Raw genomic sequence first — 26950 nt, 5'->3', positions numbered from 1 at the left:
CCTGAAGCAAGGCCAAGAAGGATTGAAATGCTGGTGGTCAACTCCAGGCTCTTACGCATTCAAACTTGTATGCACCAAATTGTGCTCACACCATTTGAAAGATGTAATTTTTGGTACAATGTATGTGGTTTTTATGACTTAGTATGATTATTTACTTTTAAGTTTTTTTGTTTTTTTGTTTTTAGTGCCAGTGTCCGTCCTGCTCTGCTGTGACTAAAGCCTACCAGCCGATCAAAAAGTGCATACTCCCAGGATCCGACACACTTGAATCCCACAATGAACTTTCGTCAGCGCATGGGCTGGCTCATGGTGATCCTATTTCTATCACTGAGCGGGCTCGTCATCTACTACATGTTTGAGATCGGCGAGACGTACAACGGTTTGGTGCTCGAACATGTACAGTCCTACGCAAACTCTCTCAAGACCAACCCCGAGGGTATCACATGGCGCCAGACAATCACAGGGAAACTGGTGGCGCTACCCTTTTGGTGTTGGGGAGTCATCTTTGCCATTCCCTACCTCCAGGTCTTTTGTTTGCTGATTGCGTGCACTAAGAATGACCCTCTGACAGCCAGTATAGCCATGGCGCCGATTTGCCTAGTTCTAAGAGTGTGTTCGTGTAAGGGAAAGGAAGTGATCACCTCCAGTAAACAATATGGATTGGATGTTCCTGTACATACTTAAGGTGGTCATCAAATGGCTTGGAATCTTTTGCAACTACATCGGTCTGTGCTCTTTTCTCGCAGCTGGAGTAGTTCCTCTGGATTTGTAAAAGACGAACTTTGAACTTTCGGGACCAAGTTGGGCCCGAGCGTGTTGAGTTTTACTTGCGCGCGATTTTGAGTCTTCAAAAACTTAAATTTAATGTACTTCACCGAATGTAACTAACAACATTGTTTTGTTTAAGAACAAAAAATAGCCAAAAAACAACACAGGGAAGTAAAACAAAATTAACAAATCTAACAAGAATACCTGAGAATTAGACTTGACCTTCACTGCCGATTACTTTGGAGTGGCGGGTACCGATCACTTGGCACCTTGCAATCTCTTGGATCTGCTTCGGTGATTGCTTGGTGCCGAGTTTGTTTGGATAATAAATGTTGGTGCCGAGTTTGTGTGGTGCTGACATTCTTTGTGTTGAGAGGATGTCGAGGTCGCAAGGTGCAGAGTTTGCAGGTGTCAAGTTTTCGAGGTGCCGAAGTGTCCGGTATTCACTTTGTAAACAACTAAGAATTCTGCCCAACTGATGTTCAGGTTCGTTATTGAACCTATGTAATGGTTGCACAAATTGGGCGTGATTGCCAAATGGGTTTCTATAAAAATTAACATCCCTGTCCCAAGTTTTAAATCTGTTTTAATGTTAACTTTAAAATATTATTTGTATTGTAAACAAGTTGAATTTGTATTTCTGACAAACTGGTACTGTATCTTAAAGATTTAGGTACAGGTTGTATGAAAAGAATTAATGACATGTTATCGTCCTCGTACAAGTTTTTTTTTTTTTTTTTTTTTACGCGCGAGACTTGTACGGGACATACCGGTAAAGCATTTTGTTATTTCTAGAGTTTTAAGGATTTGGTTTAGGGAAATGTATTTGAATCGGAGGGCACTGTGTTGGTTTCATTTCCCACCAAATTTTACTTACTTATGTACATTGGTTACTGTCATTTCATAGTGCTTTCAGAACAACAATTGATTACTTCTGTTTTGGTTTATGACTAATTTTAATTATTTATGTGGGATTTTCTTTTGAAAGCAATGAGTTTGGAATTGAGGTATGCTTCCAAAACCAAATGCAATACCTTCCTGTAAAAATACTGGTTAATAGCTAAAGGTTTTTCTTTGGTGACTAAATTATTGGGAAAGGTTGTACTAAATGTTTTTATATATATATAATCATGGTAGCTAATGAGTAGGGTAGATGGCCTTAGCTTTCAATCCAAACCGGACCTTCTTCATGGTAGCTAATGGTATACATTTTAGAGCCCAATTTTTCAGAGCTGTTTGAAGCACACAAAGCAGCTAAAGCCCAACAGAATTATGCTTTCCAATATAAGGTTACTTGTTAAACTATCATGTCACATGTAGAACTTGTGACTGGTTTCTGCTTAGCGGTAAATCATTTAGCCTTTATTTTACAAGGTTACCTTGTGGTTTATAACTTGATATTTGAAATGAAAACGTTGCATCCTTTTGCTTGTGCTGTTTCCCAGGTTGTACCATAAACTTGTGCGTGATCCCTGGCTATACCAGCTAACAGTTAAATGGTCATCTTGCTGGCACTGTGAACAAAGACAGCTGGTAGAGTGGCCTGTTAACCATGCGATTTTGATAACCAATTGAGGACAAATTATCATACATTTGTTATTTTATGTATTTTATTGGGATTCACCAAGTGAAGATACTTGCTTTTAAAGGGAAGGTACACGTTTGGTAATTGTCAATGACCAGTCTTCTCACTTGGTGTATCCCAACATAAGCATAAACTAACAAGCCTGTGAAATTTGAGCGCAATTGGTCATCGAAGATGCGAGAAAAATGATGAGACAATCAACACTCTTGTTGGACGTATTTGTGTGCTTTCAGATAGGAATAAAAGACTTCAGGCTAGAAGTCTTTTATTATTTTAGTGAGAAATTACCTCTTTCTCAAAATCTATGCTACTTCAGAGGGAGCTGTTTCTCACAATGTTTTATACTATCAACAGCTCTCCATTGCTCGTTACCAAGTCAGTTTTTTAAGTTAATATTTGTTTTGAGTAATTTCTAAACGTGTACCTTCCCTTTAAGCAGCTCTATGAAATATGGTCCAGTTCAGTACATACTTTTTGCAATTATTTAATAAAAAGGTGTTCAACACAAGTACATGTAGACCAGTCAAACAGTTTCATGTCTTTAAAAATATAGGCTGTTTTGTACCGCAGAGATACTTTGTTTTAATTTTTAACCCTCCGAGCAGCTGCAGGGAAAATGTTACATGCTGGACCCACTGGGTGCGATCGTGAAGGCAGATTGTGTTATGGGTAATTAACTGTGTTTGGGGGCACAATTTTTGTTCTAATGTTCTGAACAGTTGAATAGATAGGTTTTTTGTGTACACATAGTGTATGTTTGGTTTGCGGTAACACCATGTATGTATCTACTAGCCAGGTAGAGTTTGTTCTTTAGAGAACTGTCTTTCTGTATTCTACTACCGTGCAGTAGATTTATCAGATGTTCGGGAGACTTCTCAGTTCTGAAAAAACTGTCCGGCTTATTAAGTACTACCTGGGCGGAAGGTATAGAAAATTGGCTGGGACTACTACTTTAGCTAATAGGATCTTTTTATAACTGCACTACCGCGAGAGGGTTCTTAAATTGTCTCAGCGTTTCGACTAGCTTGCTCTAGTCATCGTCAGGAGACATTATTATGATGGGTTCATATACATGTAGACTAATCTGCAATCCAATGCTATTTTGTCAACCTCTGAGTTTACTCATCCAGAAATCACTACAGTATATGAAAGAGTGATGTTAAAGGGTAGTTAAACAAAAACATTAGCGAACTTGATCCACACATTTTGTTTGAAGCTGGTCCTTTCCTTTCACCCGTGCCACTAGGCTGCTCCAAATCAAACTATGAACAAATCAAATATTTAATAGCCACAGTTGAAAAAAAAAAAACCCAATACGGTTATTCAAACAAATGTTACGGCTGACAATGCTGCACAGGCTCGTGGCAATCTCTTTTGTTTGCACAGTCATGCCGATGAAATACACCAAGGTAATTAAAGGGTGAGGGGGGGGGGGGAGACGTCATGATCATAGCAGTCTGTGATTGTATAACCCAGTTTCTGCCTACATGTGAGCGCACTGCTGTCACAACCACAATCCAAACCATCATTATTATACATGTATTTGGATGTGTTGCCAGCATGTGCAGTAAATGGGTTGGGGGACATAATTCCACCTGCTAATGATCAGGACGGCAGTGTGAGCCCCCCCCCCTTTTTGAAGAGAAACAGGTTGATAAAATTGGTCTTTTGTCTGTTTGTATCTTTTTAATGTCTGTGAAAAAATGGCACGTAAGCAACTCTGCTTGTATTTAGCAATTAGCATTGGACCATGATAGTCTTCTGCGTGTTCAAATATTTTTGGATTTCCACTTTCAAAAAATCAGAAACTTGGTTGTATCAGGAGCTTGGGTGTGATCCTTGGCTATATGGAAGTTATAGGTTGAATAGCTACCAACTGGCACCCCGAACAAAGATAATGACAAAATAGGGAGACCGGCATCATTCGGGCTGGATGTCTCAGTTTGTAGACACTTGCACATTAATCCGGAGGTTGCAGGCTCTCTAGTCTATTTGTCTTTTTTTTTCAACCCAAATTTATAATAACATGGTAACAGAGTCTTATTAGGTGTCTAAAGGCACTAGAAAATTATAATTCTTGGCTGTCGGCCATACTTTGAAAAAGTCCTAAATATTCTCAACTATCTCTGATGGGGTATTCGGCAGCCTGTAGTTTCTAGGCGCTTAGTGTTTTGTTTTTTTACCACCTTGGCCCTCGCACTTGGTGAAAAGAAGCAAGTTATGAAGAAGGTGTCTTGCTCCAAGCGCCATTTTTGACAAGTCTGGGATTTGAACACGCATTCTGTAGATTCAGCCACCAGACCTCAAGTCTAGTGGACCAGACTACAACACTCCACAAGTGTGAGGGATAAACGTTGTGTGCTTTAATGGGTCCTGATGGGCTGGACTGCGCAGTCTATCAAAACAATGAATGTAACAAAGATGGGAACACTCCTAGTAGACTTGATGTAGTTTTTTCAAGGTGGATGTAGATGTAGATGCTCAAGTTCAATGCATTTTAAACAATCACCATGGTAACAACTTCTATTCAACCCCATCAGATCCAAAAATACCATGTAATAGAAGCAATCAAACTAAGTTATTTTTAGTATTTTTTGTTTCCAAGGGAGTTCTAAAGATGTTGTGAGAGCGATACCTGTACTTTGCATGGGACATGTCTGGAATGGAGTACATCTCCACAAAGCGTGACGATATTTAATAATGTCGATCAAAGATGGATACACTGAACACCAGCTGTGCATCATACTTGTACTGTCTCAATTTACATAATTCTGGCACTCTTTAAACAGTTATGGTGTCGGGATTACCAACTATTTAGATGGGACTATGAGAGCTTAAAGATCGTAGTCGTTAAATTGTGCAAGGCGTGACTAAAGGCCAGTCGTCTGCAGTAAGCATATTTCTCAACAGCTAATGCGATTTATATTATTGCGGTCAAGGAGTAAATTTACATCTTTATTTGCACACAAGGAAGTATTAATCGTTATTTTGTATACGACAATGTAGGCTATTTACCAAAAGTTACAAACTTGAACGTTTGCCAAATGCATCTTATTGGTTTTGAGGAGTTTTTTTTTCCTTCTTATTTTGGAATAATTTTTTTTTTATGTGTGCCGATTTTCATTTTTTGTTCGGTTTACTTAGTAATTTATAAGAATCTTTTTTAGTTACTTTAGGTAAATGACTTACTTTGTTAGTAGCACTGCAGTTGTTCATAATGTATACCATTTTGAGAAACAATTCCCTTCAAATGAAGGCAGTTTTGGAGAGAGGGATTTGAAATCATTTTATTATTATTATTTATTATCTGATAAAGGTTTCTCAGATTTGTGTACATTCAAATCACAAATTGTTCTTCCAGCATGGACATAACCGCTCTGGATTTTCACAGATTGTGAAAGATCTTCACAGGTTAGTTTTATGGTATACATCTTCATACATTGATGCTGGATTAAAACAATCAATCAGTTCTGAAGCCGAAGGATTTACATTGAATTTAAATTTAGTTTGTGTAAATTGGAAATGTCTGCAGGGAAAGGATTGCAACTTTAAGTCATGTTTTCATTCATTTCTGGTCGTTCTTTTGTAGTTAAGTTATTTAAATATTTATATGGTGGTTTTAATAGCACTTGAATTTATACTCGGATTAAAGTACATAATACATGAGAATTTGCAATACACTCCTAGTGTTCAGATCACATCTGCCTCTAATCAATATGTCTTTGTTGAAGTCAAAATTTGACAAATATAATTGAAAAAAAGGATCTACATATTTTTAAGGCCACACAGTCAGTCTCATTGAGGCTAATTCGGGTTAGTCATATATTTAGTTTTGAAAGGGCAAGGGCACCAATGCGTTTTGAAAAGGCAAGGGCACCCTATGAGGAAATTGTACATTCTTACTGGAGCATTTCAAGGGCACCAAGGCAATGAACAGGGGGCACGGAGACAATTGCCTTTGTTTTCTCTATGAATTATCAGACCCGGTTCACTAAATAATTTGAATGAAAGTAATTTTCAACAACAAACATCAATCCAGTGACTGATTTCGCAAAGGGCTTAAGATCGATCTAATCTCAATTGCTAAGCAGAGTGTGATGTTAATTACAAATCACTGTGGTTATATTGACAACTCATCTTTAAAGATGAATCCCAATGCTCTGTGAAATCGACCCCCGTAGCATTAATTTCAGGCTAGATGCACACACAAGCATGATACCTCACCTTTGAAATAAAGTCAGCAACTCATTGAAGGCACTGGACACATTGGTAATTTGCTCAAAATAATTATCGGCATACAAACTTACTTGGTAAAGAGCAATGGAGAGGAGCTGTTGATTGTATAAAACATTGTGAGAAACGGCTCCCTCTGAAGTAACATGGTTTTGTGAAAGGGGTAATTTTTCACTTAAATAAAAAAACACTTCAGCTCAAGCCTTTTATTATGCATCTGAAAGCACCCACATTTGTGCAACAAGGGTGTTTTTCATTAATCTCTTGCAACTTTGATGACCAATTGAGTCAAAATGTTGACAGCTTTGTTATTCTGTGCATATATCAAGTGAGAATACTGATATTTGACAGTTACCAAACTTGTCCAGTGCCTTTAATGCAGGTGTATATCTTATAAGCTTGCCAGGCAATTCAATATTAATCATATCAAGTCGCAACTCAAATTGGAATATACAGATTTTCATAGATATAATATCTTGCCTGTAACCATCACCATCGCCATCTTAATCACATTACTCTGCCCTCTGAATCTTATTATTATTATTATTTTTTTTACTGTTTAATACACAGAAAAAAAATCCGTCATCAATCTTTTTTTTTTGAATGATAATTAAAATGACAACTTATAATGTGCACAAATCTGCAAAGTGTTCATGGCGCCAATACAAACATTATTCTACTGAATCTGGTAAATGTTATTTTTGTCATGGAAAAATAATTAAAACTGTTATTGAATAATACAGTTACAAATCGGCAAAGCGCACAAATCCACAAAAGTTTACTGGGACAAAAACATGTACAATTTCTAGAATTAAAAACTTCAGAAATACAATAGTAAAGATTTTTTTTTTTTTTTTTTAGAATGCATTCAAATCTATGATTTGACTTCTGTGATAGGCCCAAACAACTACCAATATAACAAAAGCGTATACCAATATCATGGCATTGTAGGTCAGTGCTTTTAAACTTCCTTTATTTCAAAGAGCCAAATTTCATGATGGTATGTCTCATTGCTGGAAAAAGTCTGCAGCTTGGCTCTGAATTTCAGGTTTGAATGATGACTTATGATACCTGGAGTGAAGATTTCCAGGAGCTTTCAGGAACTGGTATCATCAGCGCTAGGGAAGTAGCTGGAGGGTTTTATTATATATCACTGAAGAAAATCACAGTTTCTGTTATTGTACCAGACCTAAACAGACTAAATATTGATGTGGAAATAATATTGAAGCACATGTTATATTTCTTAAATTCTTGTGGAGTTATCTTTTGCCTTTGTAGTTCACATCCTCCCATATATTTTGTAAACACAATTCAATGTGGAGCACCCAAGCATTTAGAATTTCCATATGGAGTCCTTCTGTTTCTCTTTTCTGTTTTGTTTTGAAGTAATTGAATATGAAATCAACCTCCATCTCAGAGTGATGTATGATCTCGCCGGTGGCTATTTTTTTCCTTCTTTTTCAGAATGCCTTATTTGTAAGAGGGTATTGACATTTGGAAGTATCTTCTCTATGCTTTTATAAGAGCCAAATTAGAAGAAAGAAGACAGTGAAGACATTCAGTTTTTAGATGTGGGAGAAACAAGCCAGAGAATTATTCCAGGGAAAACCCACGCAGTCAAGTAGGGATTGAAAACCCATTAGAGCCCAAGGTGAGGATCGAAACCAGGGTCCCTCGGACTGGACACGAGGAAAGACAACACTTCACCATCCTGACCGACACGTTGTCTATGGTAGTGAGGCTGTATATTGGGTTTAGGCTCCGAGGGAATCCAGTAATGATTGTCAACAAAAATAACAAACAGATCTCATAATTAACGTGAATTCTTAACTTTAATATTTTTTTCATATTTTAGAAAAAAAAATTAATGGCAAAAAGTAACAAAATAGGTAAAGTTATTCATCTGTACAAATCAATATACATTATAAAAGAATCAGGATGTGTCATTTGTAAGACTGTTATTTTTATATAGCACCAAATCCATCAAAAAAATCCAATGCTCCATGGCGATTACAGGTATTAGGTACAGACCATACCATTTTGTAGTAAAGCTACTATGCACATGCTATCGGATCACCTCATACTTGGATTGGTGCATGCTCTCATTTGATTATACTGCTCTCACGATATTATTGCCTCCTGACTCCTACCCTAGGGGTCTAGAGTAGAAGCCTTATGCAAAATGTTTGTTGTGGTGCATGCTCCCGGGCGATTATACTGCCTCCTGACTACTGCCCCACGGGGCCATAGTTGCGTCAGCAGTAGCCTCATGCAAAGCAGCAAGGACAAGTCTTGGTGCATGCTCTCATACTGCCTCCTAACTACTGCCCCATGAGGCAATAGTCGCAAGAGCAGTAGCCTTGCACAAAGCAGCATTCCCACGAGACTGGAGAGTATGGTTTCAAGAAAGCCATCAAGCTTGACCTCAATTTTACCTCACACTTAATGTATACTGTCTGTTTGTTACCATTATATAGTTTTCAAAAAGCAGTTTTGGCCTATAAATTGTTTTTAATTTGAAAAGTGTTTTGTTTTACAGAAGTCGTCTCGTAGTGTTCACACTTGTAGTTTCTCAGCAATTTAAACAATTTTTTTTGTTAATAACGTTTTTCATAATAATGTATGAATTGATACTGATAAACTAAAAAAGTAGATAAGGAACAAGTGTACCATTAAAATTTATTAAACATCTACAATATTTCTTGGAAGTTTGTTCTAAAAAAACATTTGTTCTTTAAAATGAGGAAATGTGTTTCCATTAAAATAAAAACATTGTCTATTGGTACTAACTTTACTTTATACACTGTGTTTCTTATGTACAGTATTTGAAAAAGGAACAAGTTTTGTAAAACTTTTTTAAGGTTTTTAAGGTTTTGCAGAAGTACTTCCCTAAACAGCCAAGAAATAGAATTGTATTGAGTTCAGATAATTTGTTGCAGTTTTTGTTAATGTACTTCTTGAACTATTACCAATTCTGAAGGAAACTCCAGTTGTTTTGCTTTCCTTGTCCTTTTCCCTGAACATTTTAACAAAAATCCTCGCACAAAAATTTATTTATTGAATTGCCTTCATCAATAAATTAACCTAAATGCTGTCATTATTAGGTTCTTAAAAAACATTTATTCTTAATAAGTTCATAAATAACTAAAAACAGGCTGCATCTTTTGACCGAGTCCCATACAGCTAAAATAGACACTTAATTTCAGGGATAGTTTTAATTATAAATAAAATAGAATGACTTAGTGAACATGCATCGGATACAGGTATTTTTTTTTCACAAACAAACTGTTTTACTGGAGTCCTTTGATAGTTGTCAAAGACCAGTATTCTAACTTGGTGTATCCCCAGTAAAGCAGCCAAAACCAAACTGAAACACTTGGCAACGTTTCATGGAAAACTGAACAATATTTTTAGTAGATGTAGAAACTCGAAAGACGTCACTTAAAATTTACATTTTAAAAGATTCCTGTTCATTGTAAGCTCACTTCACACCTCCAGGTTTCAAAACATATCACAAAAATTAAGAAGAGGTTCTACAGAACAATGATTGTCTCCTAAATCAAACCGAAATGAATTTCTGAACTCTTTATTGGGCCTAAATTCATGGCTCTGCTTAGCGTTCGCAGGGAATTCTGTACCAACATCAAGCGTAATTTGCAGGTAAGCAGGGAATTTTATTGTGTGTGTGCACACCACTTTAAGATGAACCCTTTGTGAAGACACATTGTGTAAGAAGAATCACTTGCTCAGCAAAACAATTAGAAGGAATCAACTTTTTGCTCAGCAGAACAATAAGAAGGAAGCCAGTCACAGATGGTATTTGGGCTGGTAACCTTTTTCCGGTAAGCCGAGTTGTATTATGCTGTTTTATGTCTTGACACAGCTCAATGAAACCAGGCCCATGGCCCATTCTAATACAGCTGCTTCAGCGCAGAGTAGTGCCAAAAACAGTTTATGCCCAGCATGCAAAATATAAGCAGGATACCCCATGACAGGGCAATTTTTGCTAACCTTCTTCTGTTACAGCATGCGCTACTTTTTGTGCTTAAAGACACTGGACACTTTGAGTAATTGTCAAAGACCAGTCTTCTCACTTGGTGTATCTCAACATATGCACAAAATAACAAACCTGTGAAAATTTGAACTCTTTTGGTCATCGAATTTGCGAGATAATAATGAAAGAAAAAACACCCTTGTCATACGAAGATGCTTGATTTCAAAACCTCAAAATCTAATTCTGAGGTCTCAAAATCAAACTTGTGGAAAATAACTTCTTTCTCGAAAGCTATGTTACTTCAGAGGGAGCTGTTTTTCACAATGTTTTATATAATCACCAACTCCCCATTACTCTGTTTTATGCTTATAATTATTGATTACTCTGTTTTATGCTTATAATTATTTTGAGTAATTACCAATAGTGTCCACTGCCATTAAGCAGCTCTATGAAACTGGGCCCTCGGTGTGTCTCTTTACCAACTTTTCACAACGAAGGACTGGTAGAACTGTCAGTGTATCTTGACACTTGTTCTGGACATGGCTCTTGGACAGTAGTTGCAGTAGTCTCGATAGACAGGTCACTCTAACTTCATCTTATTGGTCAAATAAGTTCTTTACTGGAGTCATCAAAGCACTGGTGGAGACAAGAAACAGAACAATAACTTATTGACATCTATCATCTTGACAAACATCTATTAAATTGTTGCGGTACCCGATGTTTGAAGGTAGGATTTAAACTGCCTCTAGCCACCAGGCTAGCTCGGTGGTTCCGTGATAAGACAATGCACAGTGTGGGTCGAGTCATTTTCCTGTGGATTATTTGTTCACAGAACTCGGGAAAGTACCGAGTATTGTTGTTATTATTGATGCTTTATTGTCACATGTAAAATATAATTGTACAATGAAATGTACTTTGGTCTAAAAAATATGTTATACAAAAATACACTCTAAAAATTTACCATTATACAAAAACACATTGAATATATAATTGTTTATAAAAAGTATTACAACAGCTTATACAGGCGATATACAGGCGATATACGTTATGAAAGATAAATAACAGCACGATTGAATTAAAATCAGAAATAGACACTTGATTAAAATCCTTCATTAAGAATACCAACAGAATAAAAATTCTGCAAAGTACGATTTAATTGAACGAAATTGATTCTTTGACAGCATGGGCTGAAAGAGGTCATGTGCCAGATGTCTAGTGATGGGAGTTGGCAACCAATGATTTTTCTAGCGGTGCGATTGATCCGGCTGATATGCTTCCGATCATCTACTGTTGCATTGCCCCATCAAACGATCATTGACTGTGTCAAGACACTCTCAATCAGTGTGCAGTGCTTTAAATACATCTCTGTCAGGGTAAATAATATTCTTCATCCCCGATGGAAATTTAACAAACTATTAAAATGAAAATAAAACATTTTGTGAACAGGAATGTTTTTGAGAACTAACAAGCACTTTGTGAATTTGACATAAGAATCATGGTTGTTTTAAACACACTCGTCCTAAAAAAAAATGCACACACACAGCAAGTCTCCTAGCATGAACTCTTTAAGTTCTGTATGATTGCAGATAAATTAAGATCCACGACCAGGGAATGTCGATAAAGAGCAAACAGGTTGATCAGAAGCAGCAACTCACTCTATTATTCGTCCAAACGTCCCCCTGGGTCGCAGCTGATAATGAGTAGACTGTGGAAGCAGAGGTCTCCGTGGAATACCGGCTAACTTCTGCAATCTAATAAGCTCGGCGTGCTGGAACTGGTTCTCGTTGCGTCTTCCAGGATGTTGGACGTGCCTGTCCATCTGTTCATCAACCCCACCTGTAGATGTCAGGGTGGTGATTGACGGTTCGAAACATTGTTACAGAATTCTTTTTAAAGAAACGGGTTATTGTAGTAAAGATAAATAACAACACACCCTCGCAAGGGTGGAGTCCAAATATTATTAACTCTTTCTATGCCAACTTTTTGTGCATGTTTCGAACCCCAAAAGCCTAGCTGTTCAAAGGCCTTTTGAAATTGTGTACAAACTTTTTTTTAAAGTATTTTTAAAGGTATTTATGAATGGGAATCAAAGTGTGTTGAATCGGTTTTCAACTAGTGGTTTAAACCCGCCGAGGCCTCTGGTTCTTGATAATTTACCTCAACTACGTCTCAGTAAAATTATCAAGAACCAGGCCTCGTTGGGATTAAACCACTAGTTGAAAACCTCTTCACCACACATTGATTCCCTTATTATTTATTTTTTATTATTTTTGAATAACATAAAAAGATCAAACATGTACGATAATGGCACTTTCAGAACACATAAAATAGACCATTCATGTGCGAACTTGGCACTGAAAGAGTTTTTATGATTATTTCGATGGGGTTTATAAAATTCACAAACCCTACCCACACCTTTTCCTCCAGAAGAAATACAAAATAATAACGGAGACTTCCAATCTGGAACATTAACCAGAAAGTGTACGTTAAACATAGGTCACCTAGTACATTACTCAGGATGGTACATTTACCAGAGGTAATTTTGAACATTAAAGGAACATTACAGAATTGTTTTTTGCTAACAAAACAGTTGCTGACAGTGTAAGCACTTTATGTAATCCACCATATACATAAACTGACAAACCTGTAGAAGTTTGAGATCGATCCGCCATCTGGGTCATGAACATCGTGAAAAACTGACTACACATTTTGCATTGCATCGATGCCAAAATAAAAATGAATAAAACGCTCATTGAGCGATAAACTCCAAACCCGAAGTAAGATTATTTACTTCTCATCAAGTATGACATTTCAGACAGAAATATTTCAAGGGATGTTTTCAACTATCATCATCATTAGACCGTGTAAGTTTTATGTATATCTGTAATCTTCACGATTTTATTTCTTACCAATTCTGTATATTCCTTTAACCAGAAATTCTAATGGTACAAAACCGATATATAATAATCCAAGGGAGAAAACAGAGTTATTATTGGATAATCGTCGATCTAGCCTTAATCTTGTTACCTTCTGGATATGCAGGAAGCTCCTCTTCATTTGGATGGAATGCCTCCTGAAAAAAAAGTACCAACCCGAAAACAAAATACTTTAATAACACGACAAAACATTGCAGCCTCTTGGAAAAACTAAACAGACAATAAGCTAGATGCCAACTTTGTAAAGGTGCACAGAGGAGCCAATCGCACTTTGATCTGAATTACTGTCATCTTCTAGACAATAGTTTGATCTTAATTCTTCAAGAAATGACAAAGTCAGTCTCCTGATGATGACTAGAGCAAGCTAGTCAAAATGTTGAGACCAATTGTAAGAGAACTCACTCCGTGAATTTAATACCAATCCACTATAAGCTGAAGTAGTGGTCCTGGCTGATTTTATATTCCCAAAGAAAGCTTGACAGTTCTTTTCAGAACCGAGAAGTCTCCCAAAGTTCTGAAAATCTACTCTGCAGTTGTAGAATATAAAGCAAGACAGTTCTGTAAAGAACAAAGTCTACCTGGCAAGTAGATAGACACATGGTGTTACTGCAAACCAAAAATACATTGATACCTCACCATGCAATGCCTCAGATCCTATAAGTGAAATTAACATATATCTACCTATCAAATCATGTCGTGTACATAAAGTGTTCCTGAGTCGTGATTGAAATTAAAGAAATTCTTTCAACATCCATCGTTAGACGCAACCTCCTGAGAGGTTAAACCTACCCCATGATGGTCCTGTGTTCTACCTGCTCTGTCACTGTTCCCATCACCACTCCTAGTTCTAACGGTAGGTGCGTCACTCTTCTCTCTATCTTCATTATGGGACGTCAATTCTAAATCTAACCAGTCATTTGTTTCATCATTGCTCAATCGGGTTTCAGAAAGTTCAACGACAAAGGTAACAAGCACCTGGGGTGGATTAACTTGTCCTAACTTGGGACTAGCCCTAACTTTTTAATAATACCCTAGAACTACTCTTAAGTGAGGACTATCTTTGTAAAATGGACCCCTGGAATGGTGCACAACGTTGTGTTGGTGCCAAAACATTGTATCTTAAATTTGCTAAAACACTCACGACTCAAATTAATCCACAGCACGCTTGCCTGGGTGCCCTTTGCAAGGATCCAGTACAAACTCACACCCTGTGCCCCTTACCACAGGGAAATTGCTGTCTCCTTTCAAGAGCAAACTTCAAAACCTAAACATTGGATCTCGCGCAAAATATCTCTGTACAATTTTTGTTTGTATCACGGCCGCGTACTTGTTTTTGCGTACATTCAGGCTATTTTTAAGAAATGTACAATGTTTTGACAGTTTCAAACTTTTGAGTAACGTTGAGTAACGTAAACTCTATTTAAGAAGATACAACAATTTTGAACTGACACAACGATAATATCAGATTCACAGTAACAAATGATTACTTTGGACTTCTCCAAGTGAGATTCTGCAAGAGAATATCCTACAATAGTAACAAACTGTCCTATCTTTCTTTAAACATTTCCACCAATTCGGAAACTGCAACTCTACTTTAAATTCTAGTTTTGAACAAATATTCAGACATAGGGAGGATGAATCAGAAGTTTATGTTACATGAAAGACAGGTAAATTGACCACAGAAATATCTGGACTCCGAATCAAAAAAAACCTAAATATTCTAAGATGCACTGCAACTTCAATGATTCAAGACTTGAACCCACAACTACATAGTTTCAATTCTACAACTGCACCTTCAAAACTTTAACCTTCTGCTTTTTCCATAAAATGGCTATTAAAAAAAGAAAAAAAAAAAAAAAAATCCACTTTAAAAACAATTGTTAACGCCCATATCAAAAGAAATATGAAGTTAAATTGCAAGCTATAACGAAAACTAAGAACATTCAACAGACCTTTCTACATGTAAATTATTAATTAACTTATGCATACCCCCGTAAAGATCATAGTAACAGATAAGTACAGACAAGTAAAACAAAGAGTAATCAATTTTCAAAATAATGTACACAGAGGGGTTTTGATTGGTGAACAAAAATGTATAAAATCTTATAAACTAATTGATAATTTAACAAAAGATTAGGGATGTAGGTTATTGTGGAATGATGAGCCTCCCGCATGAAACTACTCACCCCTAGATCGGAGATGATATTCAGCCCTTTCCTCCTGCGGCCGTTTGGGTTGTCGCTGTACTTTAGTGATCGGGGCAGTGGCTTTTATTGGACCTCGTCGCAGTAAGTAACGGCTATGACTCACTGCTGATTGGACAGTCGCCGTCTCCTTCACTCCCACCCTGGCTTCTTCTCTCAGTAAACTTTGACCTTTGTCGCTCTCACTGTTTGGATTCAAACATTACCATACAAACTCACATACATGTAGGGTGCGTTCGATTAGCTTCCCCGTGTCGACCCGGTGTGCACATTCGGGTAAGCCCCTGACAACTGCTAATCAAACAATCACTCACCCTCACGTGGTGAGATTATGCACCTCGGGGCAGTCCCAAGTGACCCGTTCCATAAGCAGGGCACTTTGGGCTAACCCGGTGAGCCCCTGGAATGACGTCAAAGCTATTAGAGCATACCGGGGGGGCAGACCAGACCGAGGTCGACCCGGGGAAGCTAATTAATCGAACACACCCTTAGTAAAAAGCACCGCAGCTGTTGATGGTATAAACTATTTTCTAGAAAGGATTCTCTTCAAGGTAATATGGTTTGACTAAGTTTTCACCCCAAAACATTTGAATCCGAGTAATGAATGATTCCTGCATGAATCGTTTTTCAGATTGGTGTATGTTGGTGAATGCTGCAGCCAGAATGCAGTGAGACTGTTTTCTCAACAAGTAGACACTACCGTAAACAACTTTTTTTTTAAATGATCAAACTGTCCTTCAACTGTCCTGAAACTGTAAACCGAAAATGATCCCAGCAGGGACAAATTAAAGAGCTGCTCAAGCAGAAAATCTTCCTTGGAATATTTCTGCTTGGTAAAAAATTAACAGGGTACTCAATCAAAGTACTCTTTTTCTAGTAATCACAATTTTGCAAAAATTAGTTGATAGCCTGACGCTCCGATCCTCTCAGAGTCTTTCTCCGAGGCTAAAGCACAATTTTCCTAAGCTATTTTAGGTGCTTGGACAGCTCCAACTGGGCTTAATGACACTGGACATCATTAGTAACTGTAAAATACCAGTCTTCTCACTTGGTGTATCTCAACATATGCATAAAATAACAAACCTGTGAAAATTTAAGCTCAATTGGACGTTAAAGTTTTGAAATAATAACGAAAGAAAAAAGGCAACACCCTTGTCACACGAAGCTGTGTGCTTTCAGATGCTTGACTTCGAGACCTCAAAATCTAATTCTGAGGTCTCGAAATCAATTTTGTGTAAAATTATGTAAGGTTTTATGCTAAAAATTATTTAGAGTCATTACCAATAGACCTTATGCACATGACGTCATTTTAGTACGGCGCCCCCGCATTGAGGTCAAAAGGAGGTTGTTCATTGGCCAATCTATGTGCGTTTCGATTGTTTCGTCACCGTTTGACCTCAAAGATGGCGGCTGGATGACGTCAATGCATAAGGCCTATAGTGTCCACTGCCTTTAAGGCAGCTTTCGCACATGGGTATTTAACAAATGTTTTTAAGCTCTGATCTAAACTCTACCTTCTGTCAGAAGATCTTGACTTCTTAGCATCAGAAGCTGAGTGTTCCTTGACAACATAACGTCTTGTCCGTTTGCGCCCACCCTGAAAGTCATTTATATGAAATGTAAACATTAAAATTATACCATACGTTTTTTAAACATAAATTTGTGTATAAAAATAATTTTTTCACAACTGCACGTGACACAAAATCACTTCTTCACGGCATGCTTGACCTGCAATAACCGCGCAAAATCAAGAAGAAACAAATCTCACATTAAACAGTTAGCGTTCATGTACTCTATTTGTTTATCCAGGGTATCTTAAATCAGCACCCATCTTCCAGGTGCATTTCATGACGGGTTGTATAATTGGGCATTGGCTTCCACACTCAGGAGACTTTATTTGTATGCACATTTCAGTCAGTTATGAACTGAAAGCAAAATTATTTATTTACTCATTTCATCGTTGTTTTAGTACCTGAGCGAACTGAAGTCAAGACTTTTTTTATGCTCTTCAAGTATCCACCCGACACCCTGCTATAGGCCCTAATGCCTTCACAGTGCAATATACATGTTAAATAATGCATGCACTGTATAACAATATCAAAGTCTTATAAATATAGCGCACGTATATACGAAACAAGGTACTAAAGGTGCTTAGATACAAACTTTCAGAATAGATATGTTAATGAAGTGTGATGGATGAGGAGACCCAAATATGTTGTACCTTACAGTAACACGTACAGCACAAAATAAAAACGCTTCAGATCAAGCCGACTTCTCTCTAATCTCTTCAGTCTCCTGACAATGACTAGAGCAAGCTAGACGAAATGTTGAGACCAATTCTAGAACTGACTCCGCAGTAGTACAGTAAATTACGATCCTATGACTAAAGTAGTAGTCCAAGACAATTTTATATATGTACCTTCCACCTGGGTAGTAATTAAAAAGCAGGACAGTTCTTTTCAGAACTGAGAAGTCTCCCGAACATCTGATAAATCTACTCCGTGGTAGTAGAATTTAAAAAAAAGACAGTTCTCTATAGAACAAACTCTACCTGGCAAGTAGAAACACACATGGTGTTACCGCAAACCAAATAATGTCTGAGAAGAATTCACCATGCACCAGCCTACCTGTGTTGTTTGCGTAGTCGATTCAGCGAAGGATGACTTCGCTTGGTTGTCTGCTAGCATGTTACCAACATCCTCTCTAGGCTGGAACCTCAGCATCAGCATGAAGGGATGGGTGTCCAGACGTTGGTGATCCTCGGTAAAGGTCAGGAGAGAGGCAGCCCGCCATCTTTTCTTTTCTAGAATGTTACCCCGAGAGAAAGAGGGTCACCATGCTGAGCATTAAAATAAACTACAGTTGTTTTTTCATTTCCTATTTTACCATTATCCATTCTTAAAGAGTTTGGGGTACTCTTTGTAACACAAAACACAATGGTTTTTGAGAAATGAGTCAAACCAGGTCACTATCTTCTCAGTTTTAGCATGTAAATCGTATTTACATGCTAAAATAATTTTCGTCTCACTGAGACAAACATTATTTTGTGACATTATTTAACTCATTTCTCAAACACTTCAGCACCTCAGCATGTCATATTTTAAGGGAAGCTTTCTACTATCATTACCTTCAAACTGTGTGAGTTTGATGTAAATCCGTTGACATGGTGTTTTGTGCCCTACAAAAAGTATCACAACCCTTTAAACATTGTTGTTCCCAGTTCTTTCCAGTTTTGTACCAGACAAAATTTACCCCATGTGCAGGAAACAAGTCAAATGCGGTCGGTACATGGTATTTTGCCTGGTATTTTAAATCTGGTGTTTAGCTACTCTTTGTGCTTAAAGGCAGGGTATACTTCTAATGACTGTCAATGACCAGGTATCCTCACTTGTTCCCTAACATAATATGCATAAAAACCTTTAACAATTTGAAAAGTTACAGGAAAATAATGAAAGAAAGAAAAAACACTCTATGTTGCACAGAATTGTGTGCTTTCAGATGCCCGAGAAAAGCTTCATGCCTTTCTCAGATTCAAATTTTGTTGTCAGAAACTATCTTTCTCTAAAACTACACTAATCCAAAGGGGTCCGATGTTTCTAAAATGATACTGAAAGCTCTCCAGTGCTCTTTACCAAGTTAGTAGTATTCAATTTTCGGAGTGTATACCAAAGTTATACCCTCCAGTTATGCAGCTCTATGCTAATTGGTCAGTAACGTTGACATCAAATTCTGAAATGTTGACATCAAATTCTGAAATGTTGACATCAATATAGCGGAAATGTTCGGTGCGAGGTAGTGGCTACATTTAATCGCAAAATTATGTGAATGTCTGAAGATTGTTCACCCAAAAATCCCATCCCCAGAGTTGACAAGAAATATTCCAACAGAATATTTGTCTTCTGGATGGTTCCTACCTATGTGGATGAGGAAATGGTCTGTCTTCACTGCAGCATAGTTACTGGTTAGAACAACTCTTACTGCTTCCTATGACGAAAAGAAATAATCTTCAAGATTTGACATGGATTGCTTGATGAAAGCATCAATGGTTCATGCTACTTGTTAGTTTTATTCACGGTCCGCATGTTCATAGAGCTGGACACTATTTGTAATTGTCAAAGACTAGCCTTCACAGTTGATGTATCTCAACATATGCATAAAATAACAAACCTATGAAAATTTGAGCTCAATCGGTCGTTGAAGTTGCGAGATAATAATGAAAGAAAAAAACACCCTTGTCACACGAAGTTGTGTGCTTTCAGATGCTTGATTTCGAGACCTCAGATTCTAAATCTGAGGTCTCAAAATCAAATTCGATGAAAATGACTTCTTTCTCGAAAACTACATTACTTCAGAGGGAGCTGTTTCTCACATTGTTTTATACTATCAACCTCTCCCCATTACTCGTTACCTCCTTACCAATCCACATAGTCAAGCTCTGGTTTGAGGTAGGATTCGAGCCAGGGTTCACAGAAGTGAAAGATACCACTGAGCCAATCGGATCCCCAATGATGTAGGATCCAAGTCAATGTGTAAGAAAGTCTAAAGAAACATTCATTAATTCCCCAGACAGTTTCGCTATTCCTATTGGTTGAGAGTGGTCACGTGGGGGTGTCTAAACGGCTGATAAAGACACAGCTAGAGCTGTTTAAGACCAGCTGGCTTCGCGCGTTGGGCTAGCAAGCTCATGTACGCCAAATTACTATGATGCGTAGTCTATCTGTACACATGCGTATACACAACCCAATGCACACAAAACAATTTTACAATTAAGTTTTTGAAAATTTACAAACTTTAAAAGTTCGCAAAAGAAACAGTTGTCACAAATTGTCTGTAATTGTGAAATTATTTTGCTTTTTAACATACTACAGGCATTTATGAATGGGAATAAAAGTGACTCTTTCTTCTTAAACGGCCATTTTAAACCCTTGCAGGGAACGTCACCACTCATTTGTAAAAGGTAAACACATACGGTGTAATACATTGAACACACATACCTCTACTTCAATCTGCATAGTTATGGCATCACATGGAAGTTCTGGTTTGCTAATGATGGGGGGGGGGGGGGGGGAGAAAGGGTACTTTAATTATTGCCAATATTTAAATCTCATACAATAGCCCCAATAATTCTAGTTAGAAAACTCAATAAGATGACTCTATGGCATTGATGGCACTTCCCAAAAAACTCTTGAAAAACATTGTTATATGATTGACATGTACTTTTAATTTTGTTTTATAACATATTATCTAACATTGCAAGGCTGGGCGGTCACTTCAAGGTGAGGAGTGAGGGCTATACTCCAGCGACCCAATCAACTGACACAGGCAGCCCCGGCATATTGTTGCCACCTACCCATGGGGATAAAACATGGCTTTTCCCTGGCTGGTAGAGTAGAATGCACACCTTCCCAACTTTTTTACAAAACAATTATGTTGAAGTGCCTTGCTCACGGGCAAAAGTGTCATGACTGGAAATCAAACACACACTCTGCTGGACTGCTGCTGACAACACCAGAGCTTGGGCTTGGTGACTAGAACACTCGGCCACAAAATGAAAACTCAAAACATGGTTGAACTCAGCATATTAGAGTAGCAACAAATATTATGCACAGCAAATAAACTGTTTTTCTTTCAAATGTGGCAGCCACTTTAGTACATACCTTTGATTGCTCTTACTGATGTAAACAAGCTTGATTTTGTAAACAGTGTTTCCTAACTTGACGAGCCTCGACTCCTTTTCAGGAAGTTTAAACTGCTCCATGGTTAACTGTTTCAAGAACAAAATGCAGAAAGGTTTGGACAAAAATTTCATTCTCGAACAGTCCCACATACAACAAAAATGTAACAAAAATTAGAATTAGTGGCGATAACGTAACCCTTTTCCCTTTGTCGTAGGGAGGAGCGTTATGTTATTGCAACTATATTATATCAAGCATGTTTATATTAGAATCAGACAACTCGTCTCAATAAGGTTTATCGCGAACAGCAAAATATCAAGAGAGGGCGCATTTGAACCCACACAAAGGTATAGGCGTTGCGTGCGCGAGTCGTAGAAACTGCATAGAAACCGCCCCATATTCCTTCCCACAATGCATTGTGTTTCTGAATCGCGATAAACCTTATTGTTCGGACAACTCGACGGTTGAGACAACTTGACGGTTTGGAAGACGGCCAAGACTGTCTGATGGCTGTGGTGTTCAGTTCGCATGGCACTGCCTGCAATAGCCCCATAAATCGGTCCAATCCACTCCGTATCCTTGGCCCCAGCACCACTGATATCCAAACCTTTTGCTTCCTTGAAAAACCATCTGCTGCGTTCTGCATCATGAAACTTACCCATCTAATGCTTCAGAAGTTGCAGATAGCACTACACTTGGAATTGTTCAAATATTATAGGTATCACAGATTTGAGTAAAAATCAAGTGAATTTTGCGTGTGAATTTTCTCAACTAACGCTCTTTTTCCCCAATCCGTGCTTTGTGTACAAACATATGGACACGCGTCTGGGAACTACGAAGAATAGTTCCCAGACGCGTGTCCGTATATTTGTACATGAAGCGCGGATTGGGTATCTTTTCTTCCCAGGACGAACGTGTGCAGATGGTTCTACAAGTTTGTCCTGGGAATAAAATCTGCGCACGGTCGGGGGACAATCGGCATTAGCGGTAAAAGAGCATTAGTTGAGAAAATTCACACGCAAAATTCACTTGATTTTTACTCAAAATCTGTGATACCTATTTGAACAATTCTAAGTGTAGTGCTATCTGCAACTTCTGAAGCATTAGATCAGTAAGTTTCATGATGCAGAACGTTGCAGATGGTTTTTCAAGGAAGCGAAAGGTTTTGATATCAGAACAGAGTGTCAGTGGTGCTGGGGCCAAGGATACCGAGTGGATTGGACCGATTTATGGGGCTATGCCTGCAACAGTTGAGAGAGGTGGGTGGGGGGAGGGGGGGCCTCAGCACGGGAAGACCATTGCACTGATCTTGATTGATGTCCAAGTGGAGAGTCATTTACTTACAGAAGCTCTGTCAATCAAGATTGAAGCTAATTGCATTTCTTGTTTTGATTTACCGAAATTGTACCTGCTTGAAACGCAAGAAACGGTGCACCATGAACATGATGACCATGCAATGCCTCAACATGCATGGAGGTAGCGACACCGTGGGTGCGCACTGTGGTCGTGGAAAAAGGCGAGGGCAGTGACAATTTTTATAGGCCCCCCTAAGAATAAGATGTTAAATTTGCATCGGGGATAAAGAATATAAATAATGACAATTTTGCAGTCCTACTACTTGCCGTCAACTCGCCGACTTGCCGTCAACTTGCCGTCAACTCATTTTCGTGCCGTCAACTCATTAAATTTACATGAAAAATCTATAAAAAGGGGGCACGGAAGTGTTAAGTCTGGGCTATACTACATATTTCTCATGGTTTTTGGTACAAATTCATTCACAAAAAACGACTTTGTGTTGATAAAAAAAAGTACCAATCATTGACATCTTGGGCTAAGACTAATCATTGTGAAAAAGCAAGATGGCGGCCGACAGTTTTTCGGCTTCGAGAATTTTTTTTCAAGAGAAAAAAACTCAATTTTTATTCCGAAATATGACCTAAAACTTACGCGAATGCTCTTTGAGCTGATACTTTACAGTTCTATGCTTCTTTTGTGGATTTTAAATGTATATTGGAGGAGTTGACGGCGAGTTGACGGCGAGTTGACGGCAAGTAGTAGGACCCCAATTTTGTTTCAATCAATCAATCAGTTTATTTCCACAGTTTCAAAATCACAATCAGTATCAAATCATAGGCAATGTATTAGTTGGAAATAAACAAATAAATAGTTGTTTGATAAGATTAATTAAATGAATAATTAGCATTGACATTCGTGAAACTGTGGGGGACCCATACAGAAGCAAGGCTTGTAAGGGTATGGTTCCCTGAGCAAGCTTGTGCATTGAGCTGATAATTATTTAAATTGATGTATTGTATAAGAAAATACCCCTCCAGGTAGGAAACATGTCCCGGAAAGGACAGGTGTACTCAAAAAGGCTCAATGCACAAGCTGCTAACAATGAAAGTAGTTACCTGTAATAACGAACAATGGACAAGACAAACAAAGACAAACAAAGACGGGTCAGCAAAGTAAGAAAGGCAACATCTACTGACAATATGAATTCATTGAAAAGTACACTTAGATTTACAATGTAGGAAAGACATTATCTATCAACAATATGAATTCAACAAAGTACACTTAAATTTACGCTTAAATACAAAAAGACTTTTTGAGGCTTTAAGTTGAGAGTTGAGCGAGTTCCAGAGCTTGGGTCCCTCAAGTTTAACTGTTTTATAAGCAAGAGAAGTACGGGTATATGGTATATGAAGGTTGGAGGCTTGACGAGTAAAGTGTGAGTGAATCTCATGATTGTGTGTAAATATACTATTAATTGAGGATGGTAAAGTATTACGGGTAGACTGATACACGAGGGACCCAAGTTGGTGATAATAAATGTCTTTGACTTTAAGAGTCTTATGTTTAGTAAAGTAGGGACTTGTATGTGAACGAAAATCAGCAAAATTAATGGTACGTAAAGCCCGTTTCTGTAGGAGGAGAATTCTGTTCAGTTTGTTGATTGAACTACCTCCCCATGCCAGTATACCATAATTAAGATACGATCCGATTAATGTGTTATAAAGAGAATCTAGTACTTTTGCTGGTACAAGAAATTTGATCTTATTAGTCACCCCAATATTTCTAGAAATTATTTTACATAACTGGTCAATATGAGAATCCCACTTTAATCCTGCGTCAATATATAACCCCAAAAATTTACAACACTCAGTTTTTTTAATAACACTAACAGTGTTAACAATTTTAACATCGCAAGGAATTTCATTGGCAGTATTGCTAAACAACATGAAATTGTTTTTTTCAATATTGAGAGACAGTCCATTGACCCTGAACCAGTTTGCGACATGTATCAGTTCAGTGTTGACCTTATTAATGAGGTAATTAAGATTACTATGGGAATAAAATAAATTTGAATCATCAGCAAATAATATAAAAGAAAGTTCATCTGAGGATTGTGTGAAATCATTAATATATATTAAAAAAAGTAATGGTCCTAATATTGATCCTTGAGGTATGCCATGTGTTAGGATTCTGGTACTTGAATTAGTATAGTACCATCTATGGACACATATTGAGATCTGTTAAAAAGATAACTTCTAAACCAATCAAGTGTGATTCCTCGAATGCCATAATAGGAAAGTTTATGCAGTAAGATATCATGGTTGATTGTATCAAAGGCTTTCGAAAGATCAAGGAATATCCCCAGTGTGTGCTTAGAGTCATCAATTGCTTTGGAAACCAATAAAATCTAAAAGGGCATGGGAGGTTGAATGTTTACTACGAAATCCAAATTGGGAGTTTGACAAAATACTGAATTTATCTAGAAATTTAATAGTACGTGCAGCCATAAACACACTTTTCAAAAATCTTAGAGAAACAAGTCAGGATAGATATTGGTCTGTAATTGCTAACACAACTAGAGTCACCTTTTTTAAAAACAGGGATAACTTTTGCAACCTTTAACTGAGATGGTACAACACCTGTCATAAAAGAAGTATTAATAATATGTGCAAGTGGTTCACATATGGCAGTTATTGAGTGTTTGATAATAAACATGTTTATAAAATCGTGTCCACAACTCTTTTCATTTTAAGACTCCCGACCCAAGACTCGAGTATATCCCTACAATAATCTAAACAAACTTCTAAGTTTAGTAAAGAATATCAAATCGGGAGAAGCTCACCTTCAGTTGTTCTTCTCTCACCCTTTGTTGATGGCCGGGAAGATCATCTACTACAGTACACTAACAAACAAACAAACAAACAAACAAACTTTCAAATTGCAACCTCGTCAAAACAGTTTTTCAAACGAACTGCAGAGTATATAAAGGGCGCCCTCAGCCGATGATTGGCTGTGAGCAATCGGTTGTTTTATCGTGGAGTTGGTGGAAGGGGCGGGGCGTGTAAGCTTGAAGCATGCATGGAGGGGGCTTAGAAATAGCCATGGTATGCTCCTTCCTCCATGCTTAAAGTTTTAATTTTAGTTGCTGTCTGATTTTTGCGGCAATTTACCTTGAGTGAACCATAGAGTGAACCTACTTACTAATACCATAAGGGTAGAAATACACAATGGAGGATAGGAAGACATTACTGGGTTACGGTTGATTATTATTCTCACTTTTATAATATATATTTTTATTAGATTACTTATATTTCTCCCCAAGTTTTAGGAATCAAAAATCGTTTGCCAAAAGACCAATAAGGGCCTTTATAATCATGATTCTAACATAATTATATATTTTGTTTTGCCGTCTCCTTTTCCCCACAGCCTTTTAGCCTGAGCCTCATTCACAATCTAATACTTACTTCCCCCCACCCCCCCCCCCCCCCACCTCTACCCACCCTTGATACTGTCCGTTTCCATGGAGGTAGGTGTTTCCATCTCCTTGTGGTAGTCCCTTCCCTTCAACCACCACCCACCCCCTTTGTCCCCCTATTCATTGTTTGCCCCTTGCTTTTTTCTGTATGCTTTCTAACCCCATTCATGTATTTCCACTTCACTGCTTATGTTTTACTTGAGTTACCTGTTCATGTTTGTTGTGTTGTCATTGTTAGCCTTCGAGAAAGACACGTACTGCTAGGGTCGAAACGTCAGGCCATTAGCTAAATTTTGCATTTATACCCTCGGTCCATTTGGTTGGTAAGTTGTTTGCAACAGCTAATTATATTTTCCCACAATTCAGAATTATATATTCTGACACATTTTGCATAGAATTTAAAAGTGTATTATTTTTTTTACTTCATGCCGGGGATAAGTCCATGTTAATTCACCACCGGGCTTTTGCTTTTGATACTAAACAATGCATTTTAAATAATGCAATCAGGGGGCAACATCGGCCAACCCCATCAGAAGTACCCATCATGATGACTCTCAACCTGCCAAACAAGGTGGGCTGGGATAAAATAATGTCATAAAGCAGGACAGTTCTTTTCAGAACTGAGAAGTCTCCCGATTATCTACTCCGCGGCAGTAGAATAAAGCAAGACAGTTCTCTAAGAACAACTCTACCTGGCAAGTAGATACACACATAATGTCCTTCTCCTTGCGCATCCGCCCCCTTCTTGTCCCGCCTCCTCCTCCGTAAGATTATGACGTCAGTT

At 37.8% G+C, this 26950-nt stretch overlaps 1 protein-coding gene across 2 annotated transcripts; it reads right to left on the bottom strand.

The window, feature by feature from the left end:
• Positions 1-11014: 11014 nt before the first annotated feature.
• On the bottom strand, positions 11015-26911 carry LOC117293628. Of its 2 annotated transcripts, XM_033776003.1 has the most exons (12): positions 26859-26911; positions 25534-25593; positions 21378-21484; positions 20715-20763; positions 19635-19704; positions 18348-18523; positions 17235-17317; positions 15703-15905; positions 14306-14421; positions 13608-13653; positions 12236-12416; positions 11015-11216 (listed from the first exon to the last, which is right to left on the bottom strand). In XM_033776003.1, exons 1-12 carry the CDS (start codon positions 26898-26900, stop codon positions 11177-11179), a joined length of 1173 nt encoding a protein of 390 aa, XP_033631894.1. In that variant the 5' UTR covers positions 26901-26911; the 3' UTR covers positions 11015-11176. The 2 variants fall into 2 exon arrangements, with proteins under 2 accessions (XP_033631894.1, XP_033631904.1); XM_033776013.1 differs by lacking the exons at positions 25534-25593; positions 26859-26911 and having other exon boundaries at positions 20715-20755; positions 21378-21449.
• Positions 26912-26950: the final 39 nt, after the last annotated feature.

The sequence above is a fragment of the Asterias rubens genome, chromosome 1, assembly GCF_902459465.1.
Source record: "Asterias rubens chromosome 1, eAstRub1.3, whole genome shotgun sequence".
NCBI lineage: Eukaryota > Metazoa > Echinodermata > Asteroidea > Forcipulatida > Asteriidae > Asterias > Asterias rubens.
Note: the sequence above shows the minus strand (reverse complement) of the source record. Positions and strands in the feature narration are given on the sequence as shown.

What these genes read in the sequence shown, in the direction of transcription:
- LOC117293628 (XM_033776003.1), bottom strand. Translation starts at nt 26,900, where the DNA reads ATGCGCAAGGAGAAGGACATTATGTGTGTATCTACTTGCCAG. An exon ending in CTATGCAGATTGAAGTAGAG is followed by an intron (nt 19,705 to 20,714) that starts GTATGTGTGTTC and finishes TTTTCGTCATAG; the next exon opens with GAAGCAGTAAGAGTTGTTCT. An exon ending in CGACTACGCAAACAACACAG is followed by an intron (nt 17,318 to 18,347) that starts GTAGGCTGGTGC and finishes AATGACTTTCAG; the next exon opens with GGTGGGCGCAAACGGACAAG.